Source organism: Bufo bufo, chromosome 8 (genome assembly GCF_905171765.1).
Source record: "Bufo bufo chromosome 8, aBufBuf1.1, whole genome shotgun sequence".
Lineage (NCBI taxonomy): Eukaryota > Metazoa > Chordata > Amphibia > Anura > Bufonidae > Bufo > Bufo bufo.
Window position 1 is genome coordinate 204,839,783 of NC_053396.1, and position 22,011 is coordinate 204,861,793.

The 22,011-nt window shown below is 50.0% G+C and overlaps 1 protein-coding gene across 2 annotated transcripts in view; it reads left to right on the forward strand.

The window, feature by feature from the left end:
* Positions 1 to 21,709, forward strand: part of DDX39B (DExD-box helicase 39B) — a 28,783-nt gene extending 7,074 nt beyond the window's left edge. The window contains exons 2-11 of one of the 2 annotated variants that reach the window (XM_040442188.1): positions 2,186 to 2,427; positions 3,403 to 3,530; positions 3,783 to 3,875; positions 9,134 to 9,317; positions 9,926 to 10,044; positions 17,269 to 17,400; positions 20,147 to 20,256; positions 20,415 to 20,559; positions 20,967 to 21,114; positions 21,200 to 21,709. In XM_040442188.1, coding sequence (XP_040298122.1) covers positions 2,217 to 2,427; positions 3,403 to 3,530; positions 3,783 to 3,875; positions 9,134 to 9,317; positions 9,926 to 10,044; positions 17,269 to 17,400; positions 20,147 to 20,256; positions 20,415 to 20,559; positions 20,967 to 21,114; positions 21,200 to 21,216 — 1,287 coding nt within the window. In that variant the 5' untranslated portion in view covers positions 2,186 to 2,216 and the 3' untranslated portion in view covers positions 21,217 to 21,709. The remainder of the gene's footprint in view (positions 1 to 2,185; positions 2,428 to 3,402; positions 3,531 to 3,782; positions 3,876 to 9,133; positions 9,318 to 9,925; positions 10,045 to 17,268; positions 17,401 to 20,146; positions 20,257 to 20,414; positions 20,560 to 20,966; positions 21,115 to 21,199) is intronic. The other variant, XM_040442189.1, reaches the window with a different exon arrangement.
* The last annotated feature ends 302 nt before the right edge of the window (positions 21,710 to 22,011 follow it).

The following is a 22,011-nucleotide window of genomic DNA, read 5'->3' on the forward strand; positions in this document are numbered from 1 at the left end:
TGTACACAGATCAGGCACCCCCACATATACAGATCCCTCACTGTATACGGATCAGGCACCCCTCCCTGTATACGGATCAGGCACCCCCAGATATACAGACCCCTCCCTGTATACGGATCAGGCACCCCCACATATACAGATCCCTCCCTGTATACGGATCAGGCACCCCCACATATACAGATCCCTCCCTGTATACGGATCAGGCACCCCCAGATATACAGACCCCTCACTGTACACAGATCAGGCACCCCCACATATACAGACCCCTCACTGTACACAGATCAGGCACCCCCACATATACAGACCCCTCACTGTACACGGATCAGGCACCCCCACATATACAGACCCCTCACTGTACACAGATCAGGCACCCCCACATATACAGACCCCTCACTGTACACAGATCAGGCACCCCCACATATACAGACCCCTCACTGTATACAGATCAGGCACCCCCACATATACAGACCCCTCACTGTACACAGATCAGGCACCCCCACGTATACAGATCCCCAGAACTACACCCTAAATAAATATGACCCCTCCCTGTATAAAAGTCAAACTCCTGAAATTAATATGGACCATCAGATATGACACCCCTAGTGCGGATGTCGGAGTGCCGGTGCATGCGCGCCTAGGGCAGAGACACAACCATGACGCGTTTGGTAGCCGACGGTGAGGGCTGATGCAGAATTATGATGAGAGCCTGCTTCACCACGGCAATTGGTTGGTGATGGTTTCCGCCCCCGTCACTGATAGGGCGCTGGTATCTGTCAATCATGGACACCTTATTTCAACTTCCGGTATCGGAGGCTATTCAACGCTGCCCGTTACCCCTGAAGAAGCCAGAGATACTGGCGAAACATGTCGGGGGGCAGACTTAGGTTTTAATAAGCGGTCATGTTTCCACTGTTGGAGACAAATAGTAGTCCGGCCGGGTTACTGTGACCTGTCTGGCACCACCAGCAGGCTGCACATTCAGGAGTTATAACAGTGTTGCCAACGTCTGTACTGAATGTTAGCTGCACATTTCAAGTTGTGTAGTGGGTTGATGTAACAAGTCCCCCACTACAAATATAGGGCAACTATTTGAAAATCTGATTTAGCCGATAACCAGATTGAGTAGGCATTAACATTTACAGACGTGGCACGGCAAGAGGTTGACCTCATAGCCTTTATAACCATTTGCCCTGGCAGAGACAAACAGTGGTCTGGCTGGATTACTGTCATCCGATTGGTACCACCAGAAGGTTGCACACACCAGGTGGTTGTACACATAGGAGTTATATATTGTGTTGCCAACGCCTGCAATAAATGTCAGCTGCTAAACAGCATTTCAAGCTATATAGTGGGTTGATGGTACAAGTCCCCCACCATCAATATAGGACAATAAATTGACAATTATATACAGCTAAAAATCAACAATATTTACAGACGTGGCAGTGCAAGTGGTTGCCCTCATAGCTTTTTGAGTGAGCGATTGTGCACATCGTCTCTAATTGACTATATCCATCATCTCCTACAGTGGATTGTAGACTGTGTTTTTAATACCTTAGTAGCTTATTTTGTTTTTTTGTCTGTGTTTCCACAACATGTGATTCACAACCATATTTAGTGACACATTTTAATGAATATTATAATAAAAGTGAAGTATTAGTTTGCACTTGGGCCAAGATAGGTTCCTATTGCCCATATAGGCATTTGTAAATAAAGTGGTTAATTAACCTTGCCCAGGTCAGGTCCTGTATTTATGGATTCCTATATTGAGACCCCTCCCAGATCAGAAACCCCATATATACACCCCTCCCTGTATACAGGTCAGACCGCCCCCCCCCCCCCCCCCCATATACAGTTCCCTCCCTGTATACAAGTCAAACCCTCTAAAAATACACCCTAAAGGAATATGGACCACCAGATATGACCCCCCCCCCCATATACTTGTATATAGATCAGACACCCCTATATACAGACCCCTCTTAGATATGACCTCCAATCATATACAGACCTCTCACAGTATATAGATCATACACTTCACTCACACAGGACTCGGGGACCCCCTATGTGATGACTGGTGGTCCCAGCAGTCAGACCCCCAGCGACCGCACCCCTTTAGTAAGACCCTGGCCCCTGTGTTGTAGTCCGTCCTGCGCTGCGCCCCTTCTCATCTGTTCTCCCTCTGTCCTAGAACCTCCAGCGGGACCAAATCCAAGTGGATCATGGCAGAGACCGACGTGGACAACGAGCTGTTGGACTATGAAGACGACGAGGTCGACAACCAGGCCGGGGGCGATGCTCCGGACATTGCCCCCAAGAAGGAGATGAAGGGATCCTATGTGTCCATCCACAGCTCTGGATTCCGAGATTTTCTTCTAAAACCTGAGTTGCTCCGGGCCATCGTGGACTGTGGCTTTGAGCATCCATCAGAAGGTGAGCGGCTGGTACTGACGAGAGAGCAGCTTCTAGGTGCGGAACAGTCTGCAACAAGTCTGCCGGGTGTGAACGCGCACCTACACATCTGTGGTACGCTTGTACTGAAGGGGGGCGGCTGGTGTAGATAGTGTTATGCTCTAATGGGGTTTTCCAGGACTTATGGACGACCTCTCCTTAGGATAGGTCATCAATATTGAGGTGGGGGTGACTACAACTGGGGGTGCCGGTCAGATCGGATCCCTCCTTCCCCTAATCTGTTATTGATGACGTATCCTGAAGTCGCGAATAAGAAAGTCTAGGAAGACCCCCTTTAACTGACACCTAGCCATGCCTCCAGGGGCGGTGTTGGCATTGTATTTAGGCCCCAGGTTTTAGTGGTAGTGCCAGGAGGACACCGGACAACCCCCGGGATCTGCCTGAAATAAAGAACATGGAAGTACTTGACAAATCCAGCGCACTGGCAGCAGGAATGTCACATTTACATCACTTGACCGGCGCTGCAGCCAATCACTGGCCTCGTCGGGTGCCCTGCTGAAGCCAGTGATTGTGCTGCAACCGGGTAAACGGAGCTCGGCCAGAAGGACCGGAGCGGCGTGCAGGGTCCGTCAAGTGCTCGCCAGTTCTTTATTTCAGACACATCCCGGATTTGTCCGGTTTCTAATAACCGCTTGGATTAGTAAGTTTCATTTGCTCGTGTAAGAAGCTGTTCACATCACATTAGGTTTTCAGCAAAAATGAGAACGGATCCTCTGTTCATGTACGGTAGTTGTTTATGGCTCTCAAAGCTCAAAAAAAGCACACAAGCCGCCCCCAGCCATAGGAGTTCATCAGCTTGCCGTGAAGGCCGAGCCTGCTATTCCTAACTGCAGATAACCATTACCGAGCACCTCTAGCCCCCCCCCCCCCCCCCCCCCCCCCCCCCGGGGTCTCCGGGTCTCTGTGTGTAATGAATTCTCTCGTCTCTTCTTACAGTACAGCACGAGTGTATCCCTCAGGCCATTCTGGGTATGGACATTCTGTGCCAGGCAAAGTCTGGCATGGGCAAAACAGCCGTGTTTGTCCTGGCCACGTTACAGCAGCTGGAACCTATTACAGGACAGGTAAGGGTCCACCAATTCTCCCCACCCCCGCTTCATTTGGAACGTGAAGAAATGTCGGCAGTAGTGGAGGCCTCCCATCACTTAGACAGCAGAATTGTGTTCTAGTAACGTTTTTGGGTTGGAAATCGCCAAGCAGATCCTCATTGATAGGAATATCAATTTAGAAATCTACCAAGACCCCTCCCGCGAAGACAAGATGGAGGATAGACATGTCTGGACTCCTGTGCGTCACACGTGATCTTTCTCTTTCAGGTTTCTGTCTTAGTCATGTGTCACACCAGAGAGCTGGCCTTCCAGATCAGCAAAGAGTACGAGCGATTCTCCAAATACATGCCGTCTGTGAAGGTAATTGTCCCCCTCATATGTGCTGTCCATTAGGCCTCATGCACACGACCGTTGTGTGCATCCGTGGCCGTTGTGCCGTTTTCCGTTTTTTTTCGCGGACCCATTGACTTTCAATGGGTCCGTGGAAAAATCGGAAAATGCACCGTTTTGCAGCCGCATCCGTGATCCGTGTTTCCTGGCCGTGAAAAAAATATGACCTGTCCTATTTTTTTCACGGCCAACGGTTCACGGACCCATTCAAGTCAATGGGTCCGTGAAAGAACACGGATGCACACAAGATTGGCATCCGTGTCCGTGATCCGTGGCCGTAGTTTAGTTTTTATACAGACGGATCCGAAGATCCGTCTGCATAAAGCTTTTTCAAAGCTGAGTTTTCACTTCGTGAAAACTCAGAACCGACAGTATATTCTAACACAGAAGCGTTCCCATGGTGATGGGGACGCTTCTAGTTAGAATACACTACAAACTGTGTACAAGACTGCCCCCTGCTGCCTGGCAGCACCCGATCTCTTACAGGGGGCCGTGATCAGCACAATTAACCCCTTCAGGTGCGGCACCTGAAAGGGTTAATTGTACTATCATATCCCCCTGTAAGAGATCAGGGCTGCCAGGCAGCAGGGGGCAGACCCTCCCCCCCTCCCCAGTTTGAATATCATTGGTGGCACAGTGCGGCCCCCCCCCTCCCTCTATTGTAATAATTCGTTGGTGGCACAGTGTGCGCCCCCCCCCCCTCCCTCCCTCCATTGTAATAATTCGTTGGTGGCACAGTGTGCGCCCCCCCCCCCTTCCTCCCTCTATTGTAATAATTCGTTGGTGGCACAGTGTGCGCCCCCCATTGCCCCCCCCCCCTCCCTCTATAGCATTAACAACGTTGGTGGCCAGTGTGCGGCCTCCCATCTCCCCCCCCCCCCCCCCATCATTGGTGGCAGCGGAGTTCCGATCGGAGTCCCAGTTTAATCGCTGGGGCTCCGATCGGTAACCATGGCAACCAGGACGCTACTACAGTCCTCGTTGCCATGGTTACTTAGCAATAGTACAATAGTTGAAGAGTCATACTTACCTGCTGCTGCGATGTTCTTGTCCGGCCGGGAGCTCCACCTACTGGTAAGTGACAGTGACAGGTCTGTGCGGCGCATTGCTAAATGAACCGTCACTTACCAGTAGGAGGAGCTCCCGACCGGACACGAACATCACAGCTCCCAGGTAAGTATGAATCTTGTACTATTGCTAGTAACCCGCTGCCACCAATGATGGGGGGGGGGGGGGGGCGCGCAAGATGGGAGGCCGCACACTGGCCACCAATGTTGTTAATGCTATAGAGGGAGGGGGGCCAATAATTGCCACCAACGATTTATTACAATAGAGGGAGGAAGGGGGGGGGGGGCGCACACTGTGCCACCAACGAATTATTACAATAGAGGGAGGAAGGGGGGGGGGGGCGCACACTGTGCCACCAACGATTTATTACAATGGAGGGAGGAAGGGGGGGGGCCGCACTGGCCACCAATGATATTCAAACTGGGGAGGGGGGGGGTCTGCCCCCTGCTGCCTGGCAGCCCTGATCTCTTACAGGGGGATATGATAGTACAATTAACCCCTTCAGGTGCGGCACCTGAGGGGTTAATTGTGCTGATCACGGCCCCCTGTAAGAGATCGGATGCTGCTAGGCAGCAGGGGGCAGTCATGTACACAGTTTGTAGTATATTCTAACTAGAAGCGTCCCCATCACCATGGGAACGCCTCTGTGTTAGAATATACTGTCGGAAATGAGGTTTCACGATCTAACTCATATCCGACAGTATATTCTAACATAGAGGCGTTCCCATGGTGATGGGGACGCTTCAAGTTAAAATATACCATCGGATTGGAGAAAACTCCGATCTGATGGTATAAAAGGGACTCCGGACTTTACATTGAAAGTCAATGGGGACGGATCCGTTTGAAATGGCACCATATTGTGTCAATGTCAAACGGATCCGTCCCCATTGACTTGCATTGTAATTCAGGACGGATCCGTTTGGCTCCGCACGGCCAGGCGGACACCAAAATGACTTTTTTTTCATGTCCGTGGATCCGCCAAAAATCAAGGAAGACCCACGGACGAAAAAACGGTCACGGATCACGGACCTACGGACCCTGTTTTTGCGGACCGTGAAAAAAAACGTTCGTGTGCATGAGGCCTTAACGTGTTCCTACTAAATTCAGCTTTTTACTGATTAAGGATCCATCCACACATCCGTATGTGTTTTGCGGCCCGCACATCGCCGGAACTCCGCAATTGTGGACAAGAATAGGACATGTTCAATTTTGAAAATGAATGGGTCCGCAAAATAGCGGAACGGATGCGGACCCATTTTGCGGACGTGTGAATGGACCCTTAGTCACCCTTGGGCCTTCTGGTCACAGGTGGGGATTTTTGGGACTTGGGATTCCTGGACCCACAGTCTTTGATCTAGTCTCTTACACAGTGAAGCTCCTTTCACATGGACCGATTTTTCAGGCCAATTATCAGGGATATTGGACTGTGTAGACATAACATGGGCCGTTACCAACACATGTGCCGCCAGTATTATAAACTGGTCATCCCCTTTAAAGAGGTTGGTCCGTCTGCTACATTGGGGGTTTATTGCTGAGGTATGCCCCTAATGTCTGATAGGTTCGCATCCCACCTCTGGGACCCGCCCCTATCCTTAGAACAGTGCGACCAGCCTCCATTAATTTCTGTGGTGATAGAGATGTGCATATATGTATATCATTCTTCAGAAATCAAGATGGCTCCCATATCCTGTTGCTTCAAACAAAGAACAGCATGAGGGTCTCAGGCATTCCGGGAAGACCCCCCTTCTGGAGGGGTGGTTTGTGATGAACGTAGTACCACTGCTGACCAATGAGGACACTACACAATTTACCCCCCCCCCCCCCTTCCTCACTATGTATAGGAATGTGCTGTGTAATAAAGCTGAGAACTGAATTGACCCTGCCGGCGTCAAGTCTCTTCTCCTGTGCACACAAAATCCTAGGATTAAACTACTAATTTGAAGCAGCAGAAGCAAACATTTTAGCTCTGATTAGGAGCATCTTCAACAGTTGGCGCCCGAAACGTGGGGCTCGAGAGACTGAAACAGCGGTAGCTGATGGTTTGGGTTCCCGGAGCACGGTGGGTGACACTTGAGGACGGGGACTGCAGCCCCCAGAAACTGGTTACCTTGCCTGCCTCATGTTGTACCCCACCGTGCTGTGGTAATCTTTCTGCTGGTCACTTGTTACACTGTGAAGTAGCAGCCCTCGGCTGATTGTTGAAATCTCAAGTTTTTTATGAATGAGAGCGCACCGTGCAAGCGCAGCTACCACTCCATTCACACCCATGGGACTGATGGAAATGGCAGAGCCAGCACTAAGCTATTTTCAGCAGTCCCATAGAAATGAATGGCGGGCAGCCCCAAATGCGCTGTGCGTCCTGCACTTTGTGGGCTCCGTTCTAAGGATAAGTGGGACTGACACTTATCAGACATTGGGAGCATTTCACGATCAGCAATTTCCTGCGCCACTCCTGGTCCCCACACCGCCGCTTCTTCATGTCCCTGCCTGCCATTGGCTGCTCCCCCCACGACACCGGATGTTCTCATCCGTGTACAGGGAGAAGCAGCGGTGCTGGGACCGGGAGCGGGGTAAATATATTCCCATGGGGGAGCTGGGGCTGTTGTAGATACTGGATAACCCCTTTAAAGGGAATCTGTCACCTAGTTTTACCCTATAGAGCTGCGGACATGCACGGATAGATCTCCGCTAGCATGTCCGCAATATTCCTGTCCTATAGCTCTGTGTGGTTTTATTTCGTTTAAAAAATGATTTTTATAGATATGTAAATTAGCCAAGTAAGGTGCCCAAGGCGTGGTTACTTACGGTGCCCAAGGCGTGGTTACTTACGGTTAAGGAGCCCAGCCACGCCCCTGTGAAGGAGCCCAGCACCGCCTGCATCCAGGAATCTCCTCCTTGCTCACAAAGTTACAGTGCCGCAATCTCGCGATGCACGAGCTAGCGCATGCGCAGTTCGTTCACTGAGGCTGATGCCAGCAAAGGGAACAAACACTTTGCCGGCACTGTGCATGCGCTAGCTCGTGCATCGCGAGATTGCGGCACTGTAACTTTGTGAGCAAGGAGGAGATTCCTGGATGCAGGCGGTGCTGGGCTCCTTCACAGGGGCGTGGCTGGGCTCCTTAACCGTAAGTAACCACGCCTTGGGCACCGTAAGTAACCACGCCTTGGGCACCTTACTTGGCTAATTTACATATCTATAAAAATCATTTTTTAAACGAAATAAAACCACACAGAGCTATAGGACAGGTATATTGCGGACATGCTAGCGGCGATCTATCCGTGCATGTCCGCATCTCTATAGGGTAAAACTAGGTGACAGATTCCCTTTAAGTTTGCTATCATCTGTTTCTGAATACTCCCTGCCTGCACTTCCTCTATCTTCCTGTAGGTGGTGCTGAGACTGATAGTCTTACCCATGGACATAAGGAGAGATCATCCTCTGATTCTTTGGCCTTACTGGACTATTTGCGCTCACCCAGTACTGCGGAGGGGAAAGTTTTACCACTTTTAAGCCTCTTGCACATAAACGTTGTGTGGCCGTATTGCGGCCCACATACGGCGGGTCTGCAATACACGGGCACCGGCCCGTGTGCACTCTGCATCACGGATGCGGACCCATTCACTTGAATAGGTCCACAATCGCGGAGATGCGGAACGGAAGCACGAATCGGAAGCACTACGTGGTGTTTCTGTCCGAGCCTCTGCACCGCAAAAAAATATAACGTCTTTGTGGTCCAGACGGATCACGGACCCACTCAAGTTGAATGGGTCTCGATCCGTCCCGGCCGCCGCACGGATGTCGCCCGTGCATTGGGGGACGCAAACTGCGGACCCAATGCACGGAACGAATGCACAACGTTCGTGTGCAAGAGGCCTTATTGCCTTGACCTAGCGGACATTGCTAAACCAGTTTTCAAACCGTTTGTTCTGTTGTCTGGAGCAGATGGCAGCTGTCTGACCACCTTTCCCTTTTATTGTCTGCTCCTCTACGTGGGTTGTACATTTTATACATTTCAGTTATAAGATTTTGTAAAGATCGGTAGAAAGTTATTAAGAAAGTGAGAGGACTTTTTTTCCCTTCACATCTTTGTTTCTTTTCACTGGGTTATGCCGTTTTGTGCTTCATCTGGTGCTTATCTCCTCTTATTTCCCTCCACTAGGTGGCAGTGTTTTTTGGCGGCCTTTCTATTAAGAAGGACGAGGAGATGCTAAAGAAGAGCTGCCCCCATATAGTGGTGGGCACCCCGGGCCGAATTCTCGCGCTGGCAAGAAACAAGAACCTGAATCTCAAGCACATCAAACACTTTATCTTGGACGAATGTGACAAGATGTTAGAACAGCTAGGTGAGTGCGGACCCGTCACATGAAAAACCCGGAGCCTGTGCAGCTGTACTTTGGTGAGATTAGTGCAGAGTGAAAGGGGATATCCAACCCCTTTATAATGCCCCTCACACAGGTTATACTTACCTTGCTCCCCAGCACCTGCGTCGCTTCAGATGCCCGCACAGCCGCTGCTGCATCTCCCCTTTGCGCAGATCAAAACATCCAGCGACAGGGGATGGCAGCCAATAGCAGGCCTCAACAGGAGCGAGCCTCCCTAGCGTAACCTGCGATGCTAAGGAGGCTTGTTCCCTTCGGGGCCTGCTATTGGCCGCAGGCACAACCCCCCCTCTCCAGATGTTCTGATCTGCACAACGGGGAGATTCTGCAGCAGCCGTGCGGGCATCAGGAGCGGCACGGGTGTCGGGGAGCAAGGAGAGTATAACCTGTGTGAGGGGCCCGGGCATTTTGGGGGGTTATGTCAGTTTATGGAATGCAAGGGGGCTCTCTGCAGCTCATCCGGGTTTGTAGCTTTGTATGGTGTCGATTGCAATTCTGACTCGAGGGTCCGGGTCCTGGTGGGATGTCACAGCTGTTCACCAGTGTCATTTTTCTGTATTCTCTTCAACCAGACATGCGCAGAGATGTTCAAGAAATCTTCCGTATGACCCCTCACGAGAAGCAGGTCATGATGTTCAGCGCCACCCTCAGCAAGGAGATCCGCCCAGTCTGCCGCAAGTTCATGCAAGATGTAATAATCACCTCCTCACGTCCCTTCTCCTCCTCTCGCATCATCCTTCCAGCAGCCCCTGCCTGAAATTGCTGCCAAAGAGATCTCGCTGAAACAAATCTGCAAGCACCGGGTCTGGGTCTAGCCGCAGTCCTGTCGTGACCCTAAGCCAACCAACCCGATGGCCTGACCTGATGCTGGCCCGACCTCTGCTCTCCCCGTCCTTCACAGTCGTGTCACGAGAGCTATTTTTTCTTTTTTTTTTTTTTTTGACATGGCACAAAGTCAAGTTGCCACATACGTCAAGTTTCACGCAACATTTGGCACAATTTTCACCGTTCCCAAATCGGTCAACATTGACCCTTTAGTGGCATGGGTTAAATGTGTTGCCCTAAGCGAGCTAGTCCAGTCGCCCCAGGTCAGAAACACGTGTGATACACCCGCAAAAGTGTTACACATCATGTAATTGACACGGTCACTTTATATTCCGGCAGTTGTGCTACACTAGTCGGGGTGAAGCATCCGGTCCTGTGTGACACAAGTGCATATACACCGTCACCACCCAAGGGATACACGAACAGCCGCACTGCCCACAAGCCTCATGCAAGGAAACCAATTGCGTGGCCACTAGAAACCACACTGACCACTTGTGACACAACTCATCACACATAGCTATGTCTCGTGACACCATATGACGCAGTTTACATGTCACCTAAATCCATGTGACGCAGCAGAACAAGTCACACTAGTAAGTTTTATCACACAATGCTCCATGTGCCATATTTTTATTTTTTTGATCGCACAGCAGTGCAGAGACCATGCCGCATGGTTTGGCAGCGCTCAGTTTTTTTTTTTTTGTTTTTTTTTAACATCTTTACATAATTTTTGATTTTTTTTTTTTTTATGGGACACGTTTTGTGTTTTTTTTGCATTTTTTGATTGTGTCGATTTTTAAAAAAAAAAAATATTTTTGTTTTTATATTTTCTTCTAGCGATTTTCAGCAGTGTAAAAAGAAAAAAAAAATTGCTCTAAAAGGGTCGTCTCACTTCAGCAAATAGCATTTATTATGTAGAGGAAGTTAATACAAGCCACTTACTAATGTATTGTGATTGTCCATATTGCCTCCTTTGCTGGCTGGAATCCTTTTTCCATCACATTATACACTGCTCATTTCCATGGTTACGACCACCCTGCAATCTATCAGTGGTGGTCGTGCTTGCACACTGTAGTAAAAAAAAAAAAAGCTGGCCTGCCTGGTGGTCGGCACCATGGGACCGCACATAGGCTAATGCTTTTTCTTATAATGTGCAAGCATGGCCACTGCTACCGGATTGCAGGGTGGTCGTAACCATAGAAACGTGGTCGTAACCATAGAACCTTTGCTAGCTGGATCCATTTTTCCATCACATTATACACTGCTCGTATCCAGGGGTTACGACCACCTTGCAGTCCAGCAGCGGTGGCCGGTACCGCGGGAGTGTGCATAGGCCGACCCTTTTTCCTATAGTGTGCAAGCACGACCACCGCTGCTGGAGTGGAGGGTGGGCTGTAACCCCTGGAAACGAGCAGTGTATATATAATGTGATGGAAAAATTAATGAAGCCAGCAAAGGAGGCAATATGGAGAATCGCAATACATTAGTAAGTGCCTTGTATTAACTTCCTCTACATGATGAATGCTATTTGCTGAAGTGAGACGACCCCTTTTAATCCAGCATCTGGTAGTCTGGCATCAAACAGTTGGGGTGAAAGGAGGTAAATAACTGGGCGAATCCTCTAATAGATGTATTTGGGCTCCATGTCCACCTGATAATCCAGTCCTAGGATCTGTCACCTTTCTTGTCTTGTTGATGCCAGATCATAGTCCTTTTACTATACCAGACTGGGATGAAGCCAGGATAGTCTTTTTATTTTTTTTCTAATTTTTTATTCTTTTTTTTTTCCTTCTGTGACATTTAAAGGGGTTTTCCAGGAGTTTGATACTGATGACCCATCCTCAGGCTAGGTCATCAGTATCAGATTGATGGGGGTTTGAAGAGACCATGACGCTACAGTGAGCACTGCTCCCTCTTCCTAGGCCTTGTGATGTCACCTTCAGCGGCCACCTGGCCTAGGCACAGCGCAGTTCTATGCAAGTGAGTGGGGCTGGGCTGCAATACCGACCACAGCCACTATACAATGTATGGCGTTGTGCTTGGTAAGCTGTGAGGAGGGGAGCTGCTCCGCGGGGGTCCTGGGAGTCTGACACCTATATGAGGATGGGTCATCAGTATTGCATTCCTGGAAAACCCTGTCACCTCTTCCCTCATCTACTGGTGTCAGGGGATTGGGAGTTTTTGCACTGAAGAGATGGGGGCAGGATGGGCAATAGTCCGGGGCAGTCAAGTTGGCTGTATAGATAGGCATATAGATCGCAGGTTGTCAGCCAGCAACGGGCAGCAGGCCATATAGCCATATATTTGGATGCTTGGAGGAGGGACTGTTTATAATTCTGGGAGGGAGGTGTGAAGAACGCAGAAGGTGCAGGAACAGCATATAGTAGTGTTAGGCGGGTTGAGGAGCCATCTCTATTCCTTCTGTCTTCCTTCTCTCTCACATCTGATTTCGGAGCTTTGTCTGTGAGGCTCGCCGCGTGTTTGTGCGTATGTATAGAATTGTCCGTGTAACCCACAGACGCTTCCATCCTTAGTTATTGTTACGAGGCGGTTCCATACATACGTGACTGTGAATCAAGGTGTACATTTTGGATCGAGGTGTTTGCATGCGCGTAGCACTGTGTGTTATGTTCTCTTGTGTCTGATGTGGACATGGGACCTCTGAACCTAAAAATGTCACGAGAAATTATTAAAGGGGTTGTGCAAGAATTGGTGGGTTTTTGGCAACACCGACCTGTAAAGGGAAGGTTACTTACCTGCGTCCTGGCACTGGCTCCCCGCTCCTCCTCCTTCTTCCGGCCTGGGATCCTTCGCTGTAAACTGACCATGGCGATGATTGGCTCTCCTTAAGTCATGGCACATAGTCACATGGCTCAAGGGGATCCGGTCAATGCCGCGGCCAGTCATTGGCATCGAACCTGAGTCTTACAGCAAGGGAGGCAAGCGCAGCCTCCCAGGCCGGGAGGAGAAGGAGCGGAGAGCCAGCACCGGGAAGCAGGTAAGTAAGGTTCCCTTTACAGGTCCGGTCAAGTGTGTGGAGGGGGAAGGATGCTAAAAAAAAAAAACGCTCATTCTTGCACAACCTGTTTAAGTTGCACGTTATCAGGCTGTTGATGCTGAGCTTGTGTGTGTTCTTGGTTTCGGAGGTTCCTGAACATGCGGGTGTTGTGTGATGTCATGGTTGCTAAAAGTAAAATTTTTAGAGAGGAGATGATCTATCCTCTGGATAGATCATCAGCATCTGATCGACGGGGGTCCGACACCCAGGACCCCCGCCGATCAGCTGTTTGAGAAGGCAGTGGCTCTCCAGGAGCTCCGCGGCCTACTCACTGTTTACCGCCGGCCCAGTGACGTTACGACTAGTATCAACTGGCCTGGGCGCGGCTAAGCTCCATTCAAGTGAACAGAGCTCAGCTGCGCCCAGGCCAGTGATACTAGTCGTGTCCTCACTGGGTTAGCGGTAAACGGTGAGAAGGCCGCTGCCTTCTCAAACAGCTGATTGGCGGGGGTCCCGGCTGTTGGACCCCCGCCAATCAGATGCTGATGATCTATCCAGAGAACAAACTGCAGAACCCCTTTTAATGTTCTAGTGATTTCATGAAAGGGGTAGTCCTATCTTATATTGTGATGACTCTATACTAGGATATGCCATCACGTGGGTGGGTCTGACCTTTAGGACTCCGACCATGCAGAGAGTGAAGGGGCCAAAGTGGTAAATCAGTGCTGGAGCCCCTTCACCACGTAAACCCCGCAGCACCGCTCCATCCTACCGATCTGTCTTCGCTTTATAAGATGGCAGTATCCCTTTAACAGGCTTTACACTGCTCTTTCCTCATCTGATCCAGTGATCTTTATCGACCGTTTCCATCCCGGGGTGGACTAGATGATTTACTGATCAGCAATGGAGGATCTGCCACCTCTTCTAACTCACTGGTTGTAGAGTATAAATCCAAGCTGTCCCGTATAAATGTCTCCAGGTCTTAAAGGGTGTGTCAGCCCTCCGTCCTTATGTCCGCTCTGTCTTCTGCTCTGTTACTAGAGGTCTGAGACATAGGAGGATCTGTACCAGGGTTGGACAGACTACTTTTCAAGCCAGAGTGATCGCTGCTGTTCTGCTTCAGAAACCCCGGTCATACATGGAGAGTTGCATGCCGGCCCTTAAAGGGGGTTTCTGGGATTTACATATTTATGGTCTTTCCTCAGGATTTGTCATCAAAATGAGATTGTCGGGGGTTACGACCCTTCAGGAGACTGCACCACGGCCTTCTCTTATCTCACCGAGCACAGTGCGGTACATTATATAGCGGCCATGTTTGGTATCACAGCTCAGCCCCATTCATTTGCCGAGGGCATGTGACCAATGAACGTGATGTCACATGGCCTAGGAAGAGACAGCAGCGATCGGCAGGTCTACTTGGGAATCGGACCTCCGCCGATCTCATACCGATGGCCTGTCCTGAGGATGCCCCCCATGACAGCCATATACCTTTTAAGAACTGCCATATACATTAAAAGAAAACAACAAAAGTTGGGCCCCAGTGGCCCATTTCTTAGTCTACTGACTGCCTGGCTCCAGGGGTTTGTCCAGCCCTGGTGGGGGGGGGGGGTGAAAGGCGTCTACAAGATGGAGTTTTTTCATTACAGATTAGAGGAAGTCTCTCTACTCCCACTGTATTGCCGCTTGACTGGTTCGCACCTTGAACAGTAGCTGAGTTTTTTTTGACGAACAACAGTTGCATTGGTAATGTCCAATAATTCAGAAAATTAGCACTGGATGCATGGAAACTTCCTCTAATCCGCTGCTTTTACTGTATTTGGTTCTCCTTAAAGGGCTTGTCCATGGTCTAAGAAAACTGGGGGGGCAATAAAACAGTACTAACCTTGTCCGTGCTGGAACCAGAAGTCCTGAAGTGTTGTTTTATTAAATTTTTATATATATATTTTTTTTATTAGCTCATACCTCCTACAATTTTTAGATCTTTGACAACCCCTTTAACCTCTTGTGAATCAGGAGGACTGATTAGTTATGGAACGTCTGAGCCGAGTTAGTTGTGATGGTGTCAGAATGTTAAAATGTACACCTTGAAGACTACATTTGGTAACCTCTTGTTTTGTAAGTTGTGCCATTTCTTTCACAGGTTAAGATGGTTTCTCGCATAGCAGACTGTACTATAACATAGTAGCTAAGGTGGATCTGTCAGGTCTCCTATTTGGGGAGGGCAAGATCGCGGGGATATAGTTTGAATGATTTGATTCACTACAGCCTGGGAGTCCTGCTTCCCCCGGCCCGCTCCTAGAGCCTGGGAGTCCTGCTTCCCCCGGCCCCGCTCCTAGAGGCTGGGAGTCCTGCTTCCCCCGGCCCCGCTCCTAGAGGCTGGGAGTCCTGCTTCCCCCGGCCCCGCTCCTAGAGGCTGGGAGTCCTGCTTCCCCCGGCCCCGCTCCTGGAGGCTGGGAGTCCTGCTTCCCCCGGCCCCGCTCCTGGAGGCTGGGAGTCCTGCTTCCCCCGGCCCCGCTCCTGGAGGCTGGGAGTCCTGCTTCCCCCGGCCCCGCTCCTGGAGGCTGGGAGTCCTGCTTCCCCCGGCCCCGCTCCTGGAGGCTGGGAGTCCTGCTTCCCCCGGCCCCGCTCCTGGAGGCTGGGAGTCCTGCTTCCCCCGGCCCCGCTCCTGGAGGCTGGGAGTCCTGCTTCCCCCGGCCCCGCTCCTGGAGGCTGGGAGTCCTGCTTCCCCCGGCCCCGCTCCTGGAGGCTGGGAGTCCTGCTTCCCCCGGCCCCGCTCCTGGAGGCTGGGAGTCCTGCTTCCCCCGGCCCCGCTCCTGGAGGCTGGGAGTCCTGCTTCCCCCGGCCCCGCTCCTGGAGGCTGGGAGTCCTGCTTCCCCCGGCCCCGCTCCTGGAGGCTGGGAGTCCTGCTTCCCCCGGCCCCGCTCCTGGAGGCTGGGAGTCCTGCTTCCCCCGGCCCCGCTCCTGGAGGCTGGGAGTCCTGCTTCCCCCGGCCCCGCTCCTGGAGGCTGGGAGTCCTGCTTCCCCCGGCCCCGCTCCTGGAGCCTAGGAGTCCTGCACACACACACAGGAAACTACTATATATATGACTTCTGGCCCATGCTGTATTCGGATAGGAGACCTGACAGAGCTGATTTATAGTTCTTTTTGTCTCAGATATTTGGTGTTAAAGTGTTATCCTACGAAGAATATAGACTAAGTATCATCGTAGGGACCTGACCAGTTACTTGATCGAGGTCCTGAGTTCCACACACTCACTACTTGAGGAGGAATTCTAATGAAATGGCGGTGGAGCATTCAAAGTCTTTTGAGGCCGATTCCAACAGCTACGAGATCTCAGGACCACGTTCTAGTAGTGATCGGTGAAGGCCCCAGCAGTCACATTCCATTTATCACCTGTTTTTTGGATTGGTGATCAATATTCTGTGTGAATACCCCTTTAAAGGGGTTGGCCCATCTCAAGCATTGGTGGCATAGCACTAGGCTATGCCACCGATATCAAATAGGTGCGGTTTGCATCTCTGGGACCTGCACCTATCTTTGGAACGGGGCCCCCAAAGTGAACAAGAGCCCATGCGCGACGTGCTCTCCACGTGAATGTAGAGTGCACTGCACAAGTGCGGCCACCTCTCCTCTATTTTCAACTCTCCCATAGAAGTGAGTGGAGAGTGCCGCGCCCTCGTTCACTTCGGGGTCCGTTCTATAGATAGCTGCTTCTTACTACTACGTCCTCTAGAAATTCCCGGAGAAGACTTATCGGAAATGGTGCAAAGGAAAAGTGGAGCCCATAGGAACCAGTCAGTCGCTGCTTTTAGTTCCCAGAGACCTCTGAAAAACGGGAGATGGACACTAGATTGGTTGGGTGAAGACAGGCGTTCCACTTTTCCCTTGCGCTTTTTGGGGGATTGGCCCATTTTCTTATTTATAAATTGTATGCGAGATGCCAGCTTAGCCTGAGAAATTCATCAGTGTGGGTGGGGTGCCACCTTGATCCAGTCCTCGCCTGAGGCTTCTCAAAAATCTTAAAAAAGAAAACAAAAAAAGCCGGCGCCGCCCCTTACTGTTTAACCCTTAATTTCCCACCCCCTCCTCCAGCCAATGGAAATCTTCGTGGATGATGAGACCAAGCTGACCCTCCACGGCCTGCAGCAGTACTACGTCAAACTAAAGGACAATGAGAAAAACCGCAAACTGTTTGACCTCCTGGACCTGTTGGAGTTTAATCAGGTGAATTTGGTTTATATTGTACGTCTGGCATACAACGGTGAAGGAAGGCAGCCCTGGGTGTGATCGGACGCTAAAGGGGAATTCAAGGCAGGATGCCCCCAACCCCCGTGATCAGCTGATTGTGTGGGTCTAACACTACTGGAACCCATCGGCAATTATCTGTAACCTTTAACCTTTTATAAATAGAAGAAAACCAGTAAAAATGTATTGCAAAAAAACCCAAAAACTATGGGTGTGGAGGTGCATCCAGAAATGGTTAAAGGGGTATTCCCATCTGGGACATTGATGACCTATTGCTAGGATATGCCATCAGTGTCAGGTAGGTGCAGATCCCATCAATGTGAGCTGCTCCGATTTCCAGAACAGGACCCTTGAAGCGAATAAAGATCAGCTGCGCCCACTCACCATTTACTGCTATGGGAGTTGCAAAAATAGCAGACCGCTGGCCTGCAGTCCCGTAGCTGTGACTGGAAAGGTGGTCACACCTGTTCGGTGGTCTCTCCAATCTCCACTATGGGACTTCCGAAAAAAGCTGAGCTCACTCGTTTGGCTGTTTTCGGAACTTCCATAGCGATGAATGGAGAGCATGCAGTACATGTACAGCGTACGCTCCGTCACCTCGGAGGGGGGGGATTGCGTTCTCCAGATAGGTGCGGGTCCCACCTCCCGGGATCCACTCCTTTCTGGTATTGACGGCTAGGGTTGAGCGAATCGGGTTCGAATTGCTGAACAAGGTTCTTTTAAAAACTTTGTTAACAATATCTGCTCTGTTCTACTGTAAAATGTATGTCCTCCGCGGAGGTCTTTCCAAAGTTTCAGCAAATATCGTGAGAATTATCACGTGTTACTTTGCTTATTCGCCTAAATTGCTGAATCAAAATGCGAAGCTGAACTTGGCTTTGTGCTTCATTAAAGGGAACCTGTCATCAACTTCATGTTGCCCATACTAACGGTAGCATAAAGTAGAGACACCGGAGCTGATTTCAGCGGTCTGTCATTTCTAAATTAAAAGCAAGTGGTTGCCGAGAACCATCATCAGTCATTGCAGACTGGGCCTGAAAAAGAGTCCCGGCCACCTGAGAAGAGTCCTGGTTATTCATGAATTCCTGCTCTCCTGCCACCTGCTGATGACTGACCGTCTTCTACCTAGTTTTCTCCCTTTCTCTCTAGGAGAGAACTGCCAGTCATCAGCAGATGGCCGGGAGAGCAGGAGATTAGGAATAACCATGACTCTTCTCAGGTAGATGTCACTCTTTTCCAGGCCTGGTCTGCAGTGATTATGAGGCTGGTTCTCGGCAACCACTTACATTTAGCTCATGAGGGACACATCAGTGAGGTCAGCATAAAGTTGATTACAGGTTCCCTTTAACAAAGCAGAGTTCAGCTTCGTATTTTGATACAGTAAATTAGGCGAATAAACAAACTGACACGTGATAGAAGCGAGACGAATTAAAGGGGTTGTCTCATCATAGACAATGGGGGCATATCCTATATGGAGAACGGAGCTCCGAAAGTGAAGGCGGGCGCACTGCGCATGTGCAGCCGCCCTCCATTCATTTTCTATGGGGCCGGCGAAAATAGTCGAGCGCTGGGAGTTAATGGGAGCGGTGGCCAGTCATGCGCGGTGCGCCCCTATTCACTTCTATGGGGAGCTGGCTTGGTGGTAGCCGGACTGGAGTCCTCCAGCCACCACCTTGCGGGGCTCCGTTCGCAATATATAGGTGCGGGCCCGCACCTATAAGACAATGGGGGCATATCCTAGTGATATGCCCCCATTGTCTATGATGAGACAACCCCTTTAAGTCTCACGATATTTGCGGAAACTTTGGATAGACCTCCACAGAGGACATACATGTAACAGTAGGACATAGCCGATATTCTTAAGGTGGTTTTTAAAAGATTCTGGTTCAGGGACAGCAGTCTGAAGACGATTCGCTCCTAGCGTTATGCCATCCTTGTCTCAGATCAGCCAACCCCTGTACGCAGGATCCTCCGGAGGGCCAATGCAGCGGACCCTCCACTGTGACCGTGTATCTGTTTCATACAGCTCCAGTGCATCTGGGGAAAAAGTGAAGCAACTTGGTGAAAGAAAAAAATAACAGGTGTATACAGCTCCTGTGTGGACCTATGTGTATCCGTGGTTACAGACTACAAACACGGTGTGTAGTCTGATCCAGAAGTCATGAGATGCCTTTTTTTCTTCTTCTTTAACCTGCAGTGGGAGGGGGCAGGCAGAGGCGTATGACTGCAGGCTCGGACCAGACACGAGGCTTGTGTTTAGCATGTTACCGTTGAGATGCACAGGTCTGCTTTGAGATGTAGATAAAAATTGCTCTATCCAAATTTTTTTTTTTTTTTTTTTCATGAAGACTTTTTTTATATCATTTCAGAGTTTTTTATTTTTTATTTTTTTTATTTATTATTCCCTCTACTTGTCTGGACATCTGTCCTGGTCTCTGCAGAGATAGTTGGGCTCCTTTCACGTTGTATTTCCTCTGCACATATGTATCAGGAAAGCTCTTGTTGAACATACCCATTGACTCCCATTATACGATGTTTCCGTTGGGAAGTCCTCCTGATAGAAACCACGGATAGACGCAGCAGAACGCAGTGTGAAATGAGCCTAATGTTGTTGTCTGCCGCAGTCGGTGGAATAGACTGGATCTGGGCGCACACGGGTCAGTGCCCAAACTCGCCGTGATTTCTATACCGAGGCACAAGACTCAATGAACATATCTCGTTTTAGGTGGTCATCTTCGTAAAGTCCGTTCAGCGGTGCATCGCTCTGGCTCAGCTTCTGGTGGAACAGAATTTCCCAGCGATCGCTATTCACCGCGGGATGCAACAGGAGGAGAGGTAGGACCTGGGAGAGCGGCCGGTGACGCAGTCTCGCGTAACAATGTGTATCATAAGGATGGTGGGTGGTGATACTGCAGGATGGGGCTGAAAAGAACAGTGTGGCGGTAGAGCACGGTGAATGCCGCTAACCTCTGAACTGTGTTCTTTAATGGCAGACTCTCCCGATATCAGCAGTTCAAGGATTTCCAGCGCCGAATTCTGGTGGCCACAAACCTGTTTGGTCGCGGGATGGATATTGAAAGAGTGAATATTGCCTTTAATTACGACATGCCAGAGGATTCTGATACTTACCTGCACAGGGTAGGTTCACTGCCTTCCTCTTGCAGACCCTGCCAAAGGACACTACTAATACAGTGTAAGGGTCCATTCACACGTCCGTTGTTTTTTTCCTGATCTGTTCCGTTTTTTGCTGAACAGATCTGGACCCATTCATTTTCAATGGGTCCTGAAAAAAATCCGACATTGAGCTGTCCGTTTTTTTCCAGGACCCATTGAAAATGAATGGGTCCAGATCTGTTCAGCAAAAAACAGAACAGATCAGGAAAGAAAAAACGGACGTGTGAATGGACCCTAATATGCCAAGTGCAGGTTCCGTCCTCTCTGGTTCTGCACTAGGCATAACGTGCTAGAAGATGTCATAGCCTGTGTATTACTGAGTCTGCCACGAAGGTGACCTTCTATCTCTTGTGTTGTATCCCTCTTATTAGGTGGCACGAGCTGGCAGGTTTGGTACCAAGGGTCTTGCCATCACATTCGTCTCTGATGAGGGAGATGCAAAAATCCTGAACGAGGTTCAAGATCGTTTTGAGGTCAACATCAGTGAGCTGCCGGACGAGATTGACATTTCATCATACAGTAAGTGCGGTCTTATGTCCACCTGCCAGGTATTCTTATGTCTATGCAGATTGCCTCCCTAATATCCTCTGTTTCTCTGTCCCAGTTGAACAGACCCGGTGAAGGTGGTCTCCAGTTCCGGACGCCGCTCACTCCTGCCGTTCCTCCCTGCATCGGATTGGCATTAGCAGTCACCAGCTATAACCTGTTTGAAGTGGAGCATGGCTCTTCCCGTCTGTCCCAGCAGAATGTCACTCTCTTGTGCTTTCCTGCTGCCCAAAGTTGAAAACACGGAAACTGTTTTAAAAAATATTGTGCAGGAAAAAAAAGAAAGAAGCAAAACGCTGCCTGACTCGGCGCCACGTGGGGTGTGATATTTAGTGTAGTCCCCAGCCGCACAACCCGATCCCATGATAAATGACAGTCATTATCCATCAATCGTTAACGGATGAATTTGGCAGAAGCCGCACGGCTGAGTTGTGTAGTTCTGGTGTAGTATTTAGTTCCAGTTTTATACAGTGAGAATGAATTATTATTTTTTTTTAAACCACACAGTCTTGTATTTAGTGACTTATTACTCCATGTCACAATGAGTAAAAGTATTGCGTTTCCTCAGCGACTTTGTCATGTTGTGATTTATACAAGGGTGGTGTGGCAATTTTCATAGCTTCCGGTATTTCCTTGGTGATGGTGAAGGGAACCGGTCCCCTCTGCTATGCTGCCCTCGCTGAGGTAGGCATAGCACAGTGAAGGAACCGCTGACTCCACAGCCAGGTCTCTGCATGGTGAGCCCCTGGGTTCACTGCAGAGCAGCCAGTAGATACAGCTTTCTGCCCAAATGACCCCTGCAGTACAGAGAAGTATAGCTGAGAAGACTAGAATACAACTATACTGTGAGCTGCCAGAGCCCACCTTAAA